Below are 13,576 nucleotides of genomic sequence, written 5' to 3' on the forward strand. Positions count from 1 at the left end.
CAGTGTATACAAAAAACAACAACTGTTGTTTAAAATGTGTTTTTCCTCTGGTTTACAAGTTTCCTACTGAACAAGACAGATCTCATTCAGTTTATCATTTTATAGTTCTTTGTCTGCAGGAAAGTGCTCCTTCTCCAAGGAGATCTTTTCTTGCATTGATTGCCAAGATAGCGAAGATTTTGTCCCGGAGTGATCTTCAGAATTTGATTCTCCATTGTTTTATTTCATATCGATCGGTCAAATCATCTTTCGTGTTGTTGCTGGGGTGGTATTCTTTTGTGAATCTGTGTACTGGTGGTTTCAAGGTAGCGTCAAGGACCAGATCAGACAACGAATTTTATTAATCTTCAACTGTTATTTGGTCTCTGATATGATCTATCCTGATGAATTTTTGGTCTATAATCAATTTCTTCTGCATCCATCATCCTGGGCAAATGCTCGGTTTAGATCCTGGACTGATCGAGAGTATCAAGTGATGAAGAAGATGAGTATTCACCATGTCGAGGCAAACGTTATTTTCTCGTAGTGTTGAACAGGTTCAATGGTAGTTTTCATAATTTTGATTTTTTTTTTTGAATGGTTTGTGAATTTTTTGAATGGCTTTGTTTTGAGTTTTTTCTTTTCCCTGTCCTCATTATTTCGAATGATAGTTTTCATTTTGATGCTCGGCATATTGCCATGCACCTGCAATTCGGCTACAAAGAGGCTGGGGTTGGGGGATTGCTCAAGAACGGGAGCCCTGCATTGTGCCGTACTAATAAACGGAACAAAGCAGCCCAGCTGATACGGCAGCACCCAACCCTGATTGTTTGGTTCGGCCAGATCAGATCTGTGACTTGCTACGGGTATCATGTAAAACCCATAATTACCTGTTCATGGTCGAGTGTCAGCGACTAAACCGGCTCCCCCCACCAGGTTCCCCTGGTGTGGTGGGTGTATGGACATGGACCCCCAGCAGGATTAAATACAAAACCTGCCAAAGGGTGGAAGAGCTCCTTGTGAGCCAACGACCATCCATATCTGGTGCCAACTGTGTCTGCGGATGTCCTCCTGCAGTTGGTTACCTTCCCGAGGAGGTTGTTGGCAGGATTTGCACTCCAGCCACCGCAAAACACTTCACTTTGCAAAACACACTGTGGTGTGTGTCGGGGTGGTGCTGAGGTGTTGTCCACTATACGGCCGTCTCTTCGGGTTAATCTGAGGTGGTCCCTGCAGGTGGTGCCAAGAATGTCCTATCCCAAAGAGATGGGGATGGGCCAGGCATCTGCCTGGGGGATGGCCAGACGGAGGCCCCTGGAGTACCAGCGGAAAGTGGATGCAGCAACGTGCTGTGGTGCATCCTCCCATTGTATGTATGTATGTATGTATGTATGTATGATTTTGAGTCCCAGGCAGCAAGTTTTAGGTCATCATTTCTCTTCCACTTTTTTGAGAGATATTTTTGTGTCTGCAGCTCTTCTTTTTCTGCATAATTCAGATAATGGCCAATCTGTAACGTTCCTCTCTGACTCTTTCCCACATAATGCCTTCAACACGTTAAACCCAGATTCCCAGCCACACTAAATTATTGCTTGTCGAGAAAATCGAGAAAAGGCCTGCGATCCTTCGACATAGTCATACCAAAGACTTTAAAAATGGTACGTGCTTTATGCTCATCATTTGAAAGGCAATGTGGAGTCAAAGATATGGGGAAGAGGTAGATTCTCCTTAATTTCTCCTCTGAGTGTGGAGAGAAAGGCGACATCAAAAAGATGACATCACTGGTACCCAGAGTGCTCAGGGAAGTTACATCACTCCCCCCCCCAAGCTTAACAGCTATGTTTGCCTAAAGTCAAGTCTGGTGATGTCTCCTGTACTTGCCTGAATCCGCATGCGTGATTTGTGCTGTGCATATCCTCCACGAGCCTGAGACCCTGCAGAAAAAAAAATCCATCAGAAGCTAAAAACTAACCACCACCTCCCATCACATCTCCTCTATCCCCCCCCCCCAAATCATACCCTCTTGCATCTGCTCTCACCCAATGGAAAACTTTGACATGCAGACAATTGTTTGCATGGTTGGAAGATGATTGCCTGCCATTGTCTATCAGTTATAAACACAAGTCCACGTGTCACATGTCGATGTTCATTATAACATTGAAGTCCACTTAGTATAGTCAATAAACCTACAGAAGGGGCAGAAGGTGGCATTCAGAAAGTCTTTTTTAGCATATTAATTTTAAATTCTTTATTTGAAACGTTTTACAACTAAAGAATAGGCAATATCCCACCGAAGCCACAACCTTTATTTGAAACTTTTCAATCAAAAATGCCTTGCAGGGTTGTTGGTATTTGTAAGTGTATGCCATTTTAGGTAAATTAGCGAATTCCTTCTTTTGCTTTACTCATCAATACCCGCTCCCAGTGGGAGTGAGAGGACTTGTTTTTCACAATTGGCATGGTTTCCCCACCCACAATGCACCCTCCCTCTGGCAGGGATCGAAGGGATTTATTTAACACCCCTGACTTGACCTTGGACACCCTAAGCACAAATGTAAAATTTGGTGAGTGTCGGCCAAGCCATTTTGGATTCCTTAAGGAATAGACATACTGTCGTTGCCTTATCTATCGATGCTGAAGGAGAGCTGTTTGTCTGTCTGTGTGTGTGTGTCACCATTTTTCTCAGAGATAGCTGAAGGATCTTCGTCAAACTTTCAGAGGATCTTAAGTGAGTGTCGGGGAGTGTTTTAGGCTAAAAAATTTTTTAGAAAAATGTAGATTTTTTTGGAGGGGGATGAAAAAAAAATTATTATTATTTTTTAAACCTCTATGTAGTGCGTTATCCTTTGGAGCTATGTGAAAGGTAATATTAAATGATCCCTGAGCTAATTTATTTGTGGGTGTAAGGAAGTGTTTTGGGCCCCCAGAAAAAAATAGAAAAAAAACCAACAAAATTTGATTTCTTCAAAATGCTAACAGGATTACAACATCACTGGGCAACGCCGTTATTAGTACACCCTGCTAGTATTATATTATACAATGCTTATCCATATTATACAACGCCCTGCTTGTATCGTTTAGTAGGACAGCTGTATTGAGGGTGATTAGTTGATTGGGAGGAAAGGAATTTCTGCTAAAATCGAGAGCTATTTCCAAACATGGATTATTTCTGATGACCAGGTACCGCTTCTGCTCATCACAACGTCCGCGGGATTGACGTTAATCCGCGTGTCCCGTTTGTTAGCTGGTGGAGGATAAAGATTCCACGGTGTCTTTTACGAAGAGTCGGTGAGTTATCCTCGGCACCCTGAACAAATGACAAATTCCTGCCAGGAATATGGGCAGGAAGGCAAAGGCAAACCGCTCTGTGCATCCCATGCCACGAGACTGCTTTGTCAGTTATATTAGGCCACAGACTTGCTGATCAAATTTCAAACACATATTTGCCAACTCCTCAATGTCACCTTCCAAACAGCATGCTGTTAAGCATGTAATAGACATTTGAGCTCATAATGTGTTGGCTTTAAGGTTTCAGTACGTCGCTGCAAAGGACGGATGATGTAAAACCTTCCTTGCTTTACACCCTGAGACCAAGTTGTATTTGAGGTTTTGCTGAAATTTCACCTGGACTTGTGCTAGGCCGAAGCGTGTTTGATCGACGACGACAGATATGAACTTTTATCCAGCAATCAGGCTCTTCGTCACTCACAACCTGAATTTTAGAACATCACGGGGATTCGTCGGATTAAGATTGACCCATTTTCGAAATGAAATCACCACGTACTGGATTTGCAGTGATTCCCTCACCGGAAGAGTCAGGCCTGAAATGCAACCTTCGAGCACCATGCTTGGCTTGACGTGATTGGTCTTTTGACGACCAATGTCCCCCCTCTCCCCACACTGATTAAAAAGGGGAACAATCATTTATCCATGTGTCTAGAAAGAGGCAGCAAACATGGAATGGCAGCATTAACAGTAATAACAGCAATCCTTGCAAATTGGCATTCTGCTCGACATGCCAGATTGTAGAGGAGAATAGGCTCTCCGCACGTCTTGTTTCCATCTACTTCCAAAATTACCGTTAATGTGAGGCCAGCTGTAGCTGTTCCACCTCCGACCCCCAGCGTGCAGGCTTGGGAATGGGAGACCAAAGCACGATCGCGACGACCTTCCAAATACATTTGTCCATTTTGTGGTGAGTTCACGTTTGTGTGAATGGTGGTCATTCCAGTCCAATCCTCACCACACCCATTAGATCCACCATGGAAGTGAGCTTCTGCTCACCTCTCTCATCCACTGGTATGCTCTCACTGCGGATACCCACACCGGCTATGATCTAGGAGGGATTCTGAAGGCCGAGTTCCTCAAACATATTCATTGAATTTACAATTTGGACGGAAGACATGCTCAAAGGTCAAATCTTAGAAAAGACTGCGCGTGGTGTTTGACCTCCACTTCTCCGCGGAGCATTGTGGTCCAGGACACAGCACGACCCTGGGTGGCACTGCACCACATTGCAATTTTAACCGGATCTAATTCCTCGAGGAATCAGAAGATAAGCGTGCTATCCTGAAGGTAGTCTTCCGGCGTGGCCATTATATCTCCATCGGAATTCAAATCCATGATTTCAATCGGTGCTCAAGCTGAGGGAACAGATAAAGTGTAAGGTGCGCACCTTTGAGCAATTGAGTGGAGGTTTGATTCTCAGCCCCCCCCCCCGCCAATTATAAACTGTGCGGATGGCAGGCTTTTAGATGTAACACCTTAACTGTTGTTATTTATGTGATTATTATTGTCCTCATCAGAGGAGACAGTGTTGCATTTGGGTCTGTCTGTTTGTTTGTTTGTTTGGCACCACAGATCGTGGGTATGTGTATTAATTACATTAGACCCTTGAGAATCCTCACACCCTTCAATACCCTTAAGAACCTTTACAACCTTGATACCCATAAAGACCACAAAGACCCTAAGGATCCTTTAGAGCACTATTGCCCTTTAAGACCCCTAAAACCCAATAGACCCCAAAGACCTTTTCGACCCCTAAGACTTTTAAGACCCTTTAGATCCGTAAGATCCTTTAGATCCCTGAGACCATTTAAGAACCTGTAGACCCAAAAGGCCATTTAAGACCATATAGACCCCAATGCACCCTTAAGAACCCTTAAACCTCTCAGACCCGTTAGATCCTCTTTGAGCCTTCAGAACTCCAAAGACCCTTTAACTCCTTTCTACCCTTTAGACCTTCACATCTTTCAGACTTTTTAATACCCTGTTGATCTCTTTGACTTTTAGACCCTTTTAAGATGTTTGAAGACCCTTTAGTCCCTTTCAGACAATTCTGACCCTTTGGACCTTGAATTACATCCTTTAGACCCCTTTGACCTTTTAAGACCCTAAAGACATTCCAAACCATTTTGACCCTTCAGAAGTTTTCAGACCATTCGACCTTTACAACTTTTCAGACCTTTGACACATTTACAACTCGACCATTTAGACCTTTCATTTGCAATCAATGACCTTTCATTTAGTACATCCTTCCATTTATTTGCCACACAAAGTGCACCACACAAAACAAGCCCTGGCGAGGGTCTGCAATCTATGATTGCTCTTTCTAGTTATTAGTAGTGGTGCTTGCATATTGGATAGGGATTCAATTGTCAATTTGTCCAGCTGCTTGCGTCGTTACCAAAGTGCAGATCTGCTGATGACACATTGCCCTTGAAAACGAGAACAGCAACTTGTAATTTGTTCACTCTGCCAGCGATATCTCGCCGACTCTTTGTGAAAGACACCGTGTGATCTTTAATGTCCACCTTCACATGCCAAGACCATTAATTTGCAGACATCAACCTGCTTAATATCCCGGCCGCAAGATGGCACACTTTCTTTTGCTTTGCACTGCTTGAGAAACGTTAATCCAACAGTGTCTAGTCGTGTCGGGAACCAAACCAAACCAAACCAAACCCAGAGGAGGCAGCTCAAAAGCAAGTGTGCTACTCCTGTGCCATCCTTTGGTGCACCTTCCCAGGGACGCACCAGCATGTCTGTTTTATAGTTGGCCAACAATTAAACCCAGACTTGGTTGGCACGGTAGTGAGGATAAGTTTGTCAGTCATGTCATCTGTTAGCTTTGACGAATGGGTGTTAACATTCCTAAATATATTTTATATCCTTGAGGAAGGCACACTCGCCTCTGAGCTGTCTCGCCTGGGTTTGAATCCTAAGCAAGCTCTAAACTCTCATCCTGGTGTTTCACATCCAGGGTCTTCATCAATGTGGGTGCCGTCCCTCGTGTGGTTGTTAAACTGGGTGTTCAATCTACCAGCATTAGTTGGTACACTTTAAACATCCCACGGTGCAAAAAGTAGGCGGCACAGCTGCACCCGCACAAAATGATGCGGCACGCAGCCACGTGATGCACACGAAAGAAGAATACATTTTGGGAAAGAGAAAGCTGTTGCGTGCTGGTAAAACATATGCACAAAGAGGAAAGGACGAATAACACCCAAACGAGGAATAATGACCCAGCGAGGAAGCAAATGTGAAAGAATCAGCGAGATCTGGACGTGCATGGGTGAGTGAGTGAATGAGGTCATGATGGGCAACTCAACTCGTTTTAAAGACTGAATTGAGGAGGACGAGAGAATGGACCACAAGGAGACGATGCGACAATCAAGAGGATGCTGCTTCTGATTCATGGTCTTGTGGCTTTGTTCATCGGTTTATAGCTTGGGGTTGTTAAACACAGCGGAATGACGATGTACCAGGTATTGCAAGTACAAGATGCATTTTCCTTATAAAAATTAAAGAGTGAAAACAAAAGCAACTTTAGTCATTATAATCCAGGCACAAATTGGTGCCACAAACTCAAAAATCTTATCAAAAAAAGCAAAACTCATTCGAAAGTTTCAGCCACACCAGGTGGCCATAAATCAGAAACTATTGCGGATTACAAAAGGGTACTCATGCTCTCAGAAGGAAATCGCAGTCCCCTGAAAGATCATGACATTCAATGTACCAATCAATTGGTTGCTTACAATGGGTTGTTTGATGCAGTAGGTAGGTCGTGAGCAGATCAATGTAGATTGCTATTTTTTGAATACATAGTCGAGGCTCATGGAAGAGCTGGTACTGGTACACAGAACGGATCAGGACGTAACAGGACAAAATGAATAATCGAGAGGGGGAGGCAGGGAGCACCAACAGTGGAGTTGTTGGACTAAATAGAGGGAGACTCAGGCAAACAATGGGTGTGGGGAGGAATTGGGGGGGGGGCAGGAGAGCATGCATGGGGTGGACAAGACGGATACAGAAGGATACTCTCAGGAGAGAAAGGTGGAAATTTGGAAGGAGGACAGCTTTGGTTGGTGTCGGAGGGGGATTACCGAGGTTTGAAAAGATCATGCTTTTGGATTGGATAAGATCTGAGATGGCGATAAACAGCTGTCTTGAATACCTGGAGGGAAGAATGAGATTGAAGAGACTGTGGAAGATTAGACATTGAACAAATTTGCCGAATCACAAAATCACACCAGGTTCCAGATTTGTGTTTTACAAACCTACTCCATAAAATCTCATCGCAAAATAGGGGCTTTATTAGGATCAGGGTAATTCATCCCACCCCGGTCATATCAGCAAGCACTCCACATATTACCGTCACACTTTAAAAGAGCAAATGATAAGGGCAGCATTGCCATTCTACTCCACTGGGAAAGTTCAAGTTCAGATTCAGGTTCATGGCTTCTCTGTCCTGGAGTTCAGATTCACTGGAGTCACCGCAATCACAGTTGTTTTTAACCTATCAACCACCCATATTATTACATTAAACTTTGAGTTGTAAATGCAAAGGTTCAGCCAATTGCACCCTTGATGAATGCCAACTGTGTGCTCAAAAATGTCAATTCCGAGTGGAAAGATTTTACGACGAATCGTCACCCGGCTACAAGTTTGAACCTGGGTGTTGTGTCGGCACCAAATTGCCAATGTACTGCTCTCTTACACTGACTGTTAAACTTGGTATTATCTTGTAAGATTGGTATTTTAAAATTATTCTTTTAAGAGAATTTTTGTGCATTACACCTGCAGTAGCTTGTGGAACATCGACAACTGGGGGGGGGGGGGGCGTCGGGAGGTGTGTAAGATGCTGTTTTGATTCGCATCTTACCGCTAATTACCGCAGTTTTCAGTTTTTAATATTTCCTTGTTTTCCTTTTGAGGTCTCTCTCTATCTCATATCTGTCTTTTATTCTTTTGTATTCTCGCTGGCCTTTCCCCTCGATCCACCTCCAGCTTTATCTGCCTGCATTCACTTTATTTATTGATTTATTGTTCTGTACATTCATGTGCCTCTCCTCTGCCCCCGTTGTTTAGTGTTTGTCTGTGTCACAATCCCGTTTGTCTGGCCTCTCTATTTGTCTCCTGCATGTTTGTCTGTGAGTGCCTCTTGTCTGACCATTGTTCTCTGCTCAGTTGTCATTGCATCAACTTGTTGAGTGTCAAGGCCTGTAACATCAAAGCTGAGTGTCTAGGCCTGTTATTTCACATTATAGACATGTTGCTGGCCTTTCTGTATTCGACCGACTCATTTTGGTCGTGCACCCTCTACCCTATCTTGGTTCTGTCCCACCCAGGTTTCTGGAGGGTGCTCATGGTCTGCCAGTAACCCTCTTCTTGTTAAACTCCAAAAATGCAAGATCACTGCTCACCTTCACTCATTTGTTCTTCTTTTCTCTCACCTGTGGAACCAACTGTTCAGTCGCATTCTTCCCTCCAGGGCTTCAATGCAGCTATTCACCACCACCTCAGGTCATCGATACTCATGATCTTGCCTAACTCAAAAGACCATATTCCCAAGCACTCCCTTTTTCCAGCTTATTGTGACCCCCCCCCCTCCCTCATCTCTTTCCATGTGGTAGTTGTCGGTTGGTGGGTTCCTTTTGTGGTTCATCCCCACTTTCCCCTTCCTCTTCTTGCTGTTTAATTCAGCTTGTGTCCAGGTTTTTCACCCCTACGTGTCCTTCTCGACGGCCCCTTGATCTTACTCTCACTTCTACTCTGCTGTTGCTATTTCCCCCTTTCCATTTTGTTCCATTCCATTCTGCTCCAGCTCTTCCACGAGTCTCGATCGTGTGTACAATAATAAAAAATAAATCAGCCCTTCACATCCTGTTTCCTCATTCTTCCATGAGCCTCATCTTCTCTATAAAAGGTAACGGAGGTAACAGGAAGTTCAGATTTGTTTCAGCAACTGAATGTGAAACATCAAATTTAAGATGCGCTATTAAAATTATTCACAAGATTAACATCTCATTTATTTTGCTTGTGTTTGAATGTTTTTGGGGGGATTTGAAGAGCTGATAACACATTCACATTCTCAGGTCCCATGTTGAAAATCCAGTGATTATTGACGTTATGTAAATTACTGCTGCACCTCTGCAACAGCACAGAGCTATCACAATTAGCTTATCCAGCCCAACTGGATATTTATTTTCATCTTCGTTTTAATGATCCTGAACTACTTGTTCTGACTCCTTTTCACCTTCTGTACAGGTGTTCCACAATCGTGTGGCACAAGGCAAGGCCACGGCTCCGTTTGAAGACGTGGCGATTCGTGAAAGCCGGGTGAACCTGGAATACCGCGCAGTGCATCGCAGCTTGTATGACGAACACCTGAAGCGCTGGCTCACCTTTTTTCCCAGATCACACCTGCATGTGGTTGACGGTGAACAACTGGTTCACAATCCTCCGGCCGAGGTCGCAGCGGCCGAGCAGTTCCTCGGCTTGCCGAGCCATGTCGGGCCTGATAGCTTCTACTTTAATACATCGCGTGGCTTCTTTTGCCTGCGCAACACCACGCACGAACGATGTCTCAGCGAATCCAAAGGACGTCCACACCCGCCTGTGCGCTGGGATGTCCTGCAACTTCTGAGGGACTTTTTCCGTGAGCACAATCACCGCTTCTTCCGGATGGTCGGACAGACCTTTGACTGGGCTTAAAAGTGCAGGCTGGTCCGCATAGGCCAAGGATCGCTGTTGCCTCATAAATTTACGAGGCCAAAGAACCGGCAAGGATTGAAGTGGTTATTGTACTTGGGCGTTCGGCTCCTGAATGCTGATTGGCACATAAATTGGTTTCTAAGCCTTTTGGCCTGTATTTTTCTGGCTGTGGAATTTCAGCAGGCTTTTTCTGTTGTGGGAAATAGTAATGACCCTTGTGTGTATGCAGGGTTCGAGAGTACATTCTCTTTTTTTACTTCCCTCCATCCCTTTAAATTGACCCATCATTATTACAGCAGGGAAGTCGAGCACTCTAGAGATTCAGGGCAATGGAAAAGTTGGCACAAGGCCTGTTATCAGTGAAAAAACTGTTCCCTTATTGAAGCCTTTATTCGCTTCTTCATCTTCTGATTTTGAACAACAATGGCATTTTGCCTGCAACGACATCCCTATCACAAAATGGATTGTTTCTTTGCTCGTTCACGAGCTTGATATGCGGAAACACAAAGGCACAAAAGAGTAGAGCAGTTTTACAAGCATTTGTCATTTTGGCAGGATTACTTTGTATTCATCTCACTGTAGATAAAAAAGAAAACATCAATCTTTGGCTTCTTTCCTATCTTCTCAAACAGAGTGCTCGGTTCTTTTGAGACACGCATGAAGCAGCAGTCAGATATTAAAAAGACGAGAGCACAGACATGAGACGATTCAAATTTTGTGATTGTTAGGAACAAGAAAGTTGTCATTTGAGAAACCGATGCAGCTGGGGCAGGCATAAGGCCTGGATAAATTATTGGATGGTGATAATTGGACTGCAACGGCACCCCACGGACAACCATCTGGCCTTGGAAACAAGAGACACATTATTAAGTAGTCGACCTAAAGGAACTGGATGAACCTTAAGGTAACAAAGGAAAACTTCAACATTCCTCCAAAATTAAGCATACTACTTCAACATGCAAGGAGCTGCTTCACGAGGTATATAAATAAAACAACTCGCATCCCAACGGAGATGCTTGGCGGATGTCCATACCCTCGTATTTTTGCTCCTAATCAGAATGAAGGCCACAGACACACCAGAATATGAGATAAGCCTCGAGCCAAGGAAACTTTGGCTACACAACAAGCTGCAAGAAGCTTCATGCTGGGAAAGTGGGGCAGTCAGTCCGCAAGGCAATTACTAGAACCCAGAGAGGCTAAACCTTATTGATTCGTGACCTAAATTGTAACGAGAACATGAAGAAAATTGTATTTGTGAATATTCCACTTTGTTGATTGTGCAGTGCTTGTTAGTTTGCATTGATTGTTAGTATTTCAGACCGATGGCCAATAACGTGGCAATCTGGTCGAACATGTTGTTTACTAATTTGCCTTAAAACTGAGGAACTTTCTTTCCTGCCGGTGACACAGGAATGCCATTCAGTTTGGGAGGTAGAATTGTAATTACAGGTGATCCGGATGAGCTAGCATTCCTGTAATGGTGAACGTTCGAGAAGGAGGTACAAGAAATGTGGAATATTTTCAATGGTAAGTTGAAAAGTAAATCAACATCATCTCCAGAAAAATTGATCGTCTCTCTTCCGCCCCAACCTCCAGCCGAACGAATCAGCACTCACAATTTGACATAAACGCTCATCCTAAATGCATGAAGAACATTCGGGGTGTCAGCACAGTTGACGTACAAGACCTGACAAATCCATCCCAGAAAAATAATCAAATTACACATCTGGGAAAAGCCACGAATGGCTTTCATACCCATAATATTTGACCGAGACTACTTTGCTCGATTTGACGGTCGTAATTATGACACAAGGGGCATCATAAAAGTTATATGAAGGAGATGCTCACAATAATCTGAAGCAAACCAACATTTTTATTTTTATTTTTTTATTGCAAGATTGAGGTTCCAGGAAGAACGAGATGACGCATGGTAAAATGGCAACAGACGGACACTGGGTCATATTTGTTTGCAACAAACGAGAGGTTGAACAAACGGTAAAGAGGAATAAAGAAAACAACCTGTAAGGAGGATCGGGTTAGGTTAGCCAGGGATAATTGGAGTAAAAATAAAGATTGTGGGTCGGGATGGAGATGACGCGACATGGTGGTGTACCACCAACTTGAAGACCTGGAGGGAAGAGTGGGATTGATCATCCTCAGTAAAGCAGTTCTACAACTGGGAGAAAACAGGAACAAAAGAGTTGGTGTATGCGGAAAGCCTGGATTTTATTATTCCATCTTTTTTAAATACAAGCATATGCAATAAGTCACAAAATATTTTATTACTAATTGCATACACCTGTATGTTAAAAATGAACAAGTCACAGATTATTGGACAATTGTATGTCGTTAGTTAAACGTTTTGAACGTGGCTTGTAACACTTCACAGGGATAATGTGCCACGTCCGTCATGGAAGGTCAGCGAGCCGGTTGAAAAGTTAGGATAAATTTTATGCAGCGTTGGGTGTAAAGGAGAATGAACAAAAACCCAAATTCAAGGTCACAAATGGCCCCCACCCTAGAAAGTTCTATTTTTCATGGAAATACAGAAAATGATCTGATTTACATTGACTTAAAGGAGCTCGGGCTGGAAATCGAGCATTTTTATACCGAAGCTCCGGCTTCATGACAACTACTAGAATGTTGTCCGAGTTCATCTCGTCGTACGTGCCCTCAGCACGTTAACAAAGTCCATTTAGTTATCTCCTGCTTGAACTCTTCCGGGAGACATGCAGAGGGATGAAATTAGATTTTTTTTCCCATTAACACGTATCAAATTGACTAAAAGGCACACCGTTGTCCACTCTTTCTCTTTAATATTTAACACACGTAACATGTATTACACTAACCGTGCTTTACAGGTTACTTTGAACTAGTTTATTCGGGTGGAAATCCTGAACCACGGAATTAAAAGTGTAACATTGTGTATGATTAATGATTGTATAGAATTGCAGCACAATTGATAATCTTGTTTGTTAAGTTGTAAGCTTTAGTGGTTTATTTTCCTCTCCCCGCTCTGTCCTCTCCCTCTCCCCTTTCTTTCACCCCTCTCTCTCTGCTTTGATGTGTTTTCTACCTTCAAATAAAATATCAGACAGTAGACAAATAATGTCAGATTGTTGTCTGGTCCTTTTATAATGGATAGCTAATTGCATTTGATGGGCTGTCAGGAGAGCTTGGAGATCAGCACACTTACCTCTGAGCTGTCTCATCTTCGGTTTGAAATCAGACCCAGCTATAAACTTCCACCCTGATGTTTCACAGGCAGGGAGAGGCATAAATGTGTGTGCCGTCCCTCGGAAGAATGCTAAGGATCTGTCGGCACTGGTCGTCGGTTAATGGTAAGAATCTCACGGTTTCTCTCGTGAAGAGGAGACGAGTTATTGTCAGCACCCTGGACATAAATTACAAAATCAAGGCCAAATCAACTTCAGTCGAATGTCACACCTGGCCAGCCTATTGGTGAAAGACTTCGGCCAAAACCGTAGGCTCTAGCCAACCCAAGAAGGTGGGAATAATTGGGTCATTAGAGAAGAACTAGAAGTCGTACACTTACCTTTGAGCTGTCTAGCCTGGGTTTGAATCCCGACCAAACTATAAA

General features: G+C 43.5%; 1 protein-coding gene across 2 annotated transcripts in view; it reads left to right on the forward strand.

The window, feature by feature from the left end:
- LOC147033802 (heparan sulfate glucosamine 3-O-sulfotransferase 1-like) overlaps window positions 1-13,084 on the forward strand; it is a 170,781-nt gene extending 157,697 nt beyond the window's left edge. For both annotated transcript variants that reach the window (XM_085871218.1, XM_085871210.1), the window contains one exon: window positions 9,529-13,084. In XM_085871218.1, coding sequence (XP_085727344.1) covers window positions 9,529-9,975 — 447 coding nt within the window. In that variant the 3' untranslated portion in view covers window positions 9,976-13,084. The remainder of the gene's footprint in view (window positions 1-9,528) is intronic.
- The last annotated feature ends 492 nt before the right edge of the window (window positions 13,085-13,576 follow it).

The sequence above is a fragment of the Eptatretus burgeri genome, chromosome 1, assembly GCF_056783735.1.
Source record: "Eptatretus burgeri isolate ZD-2024b chromosome 1, Ebu_testis_v1, whole genome shotgun sequence".
NCBI lineage: Eukaryota > Metazoa > Chordata > Myxini > Myxiniformes > Myxinidae > Eptatretus > Eptatretus burgeri.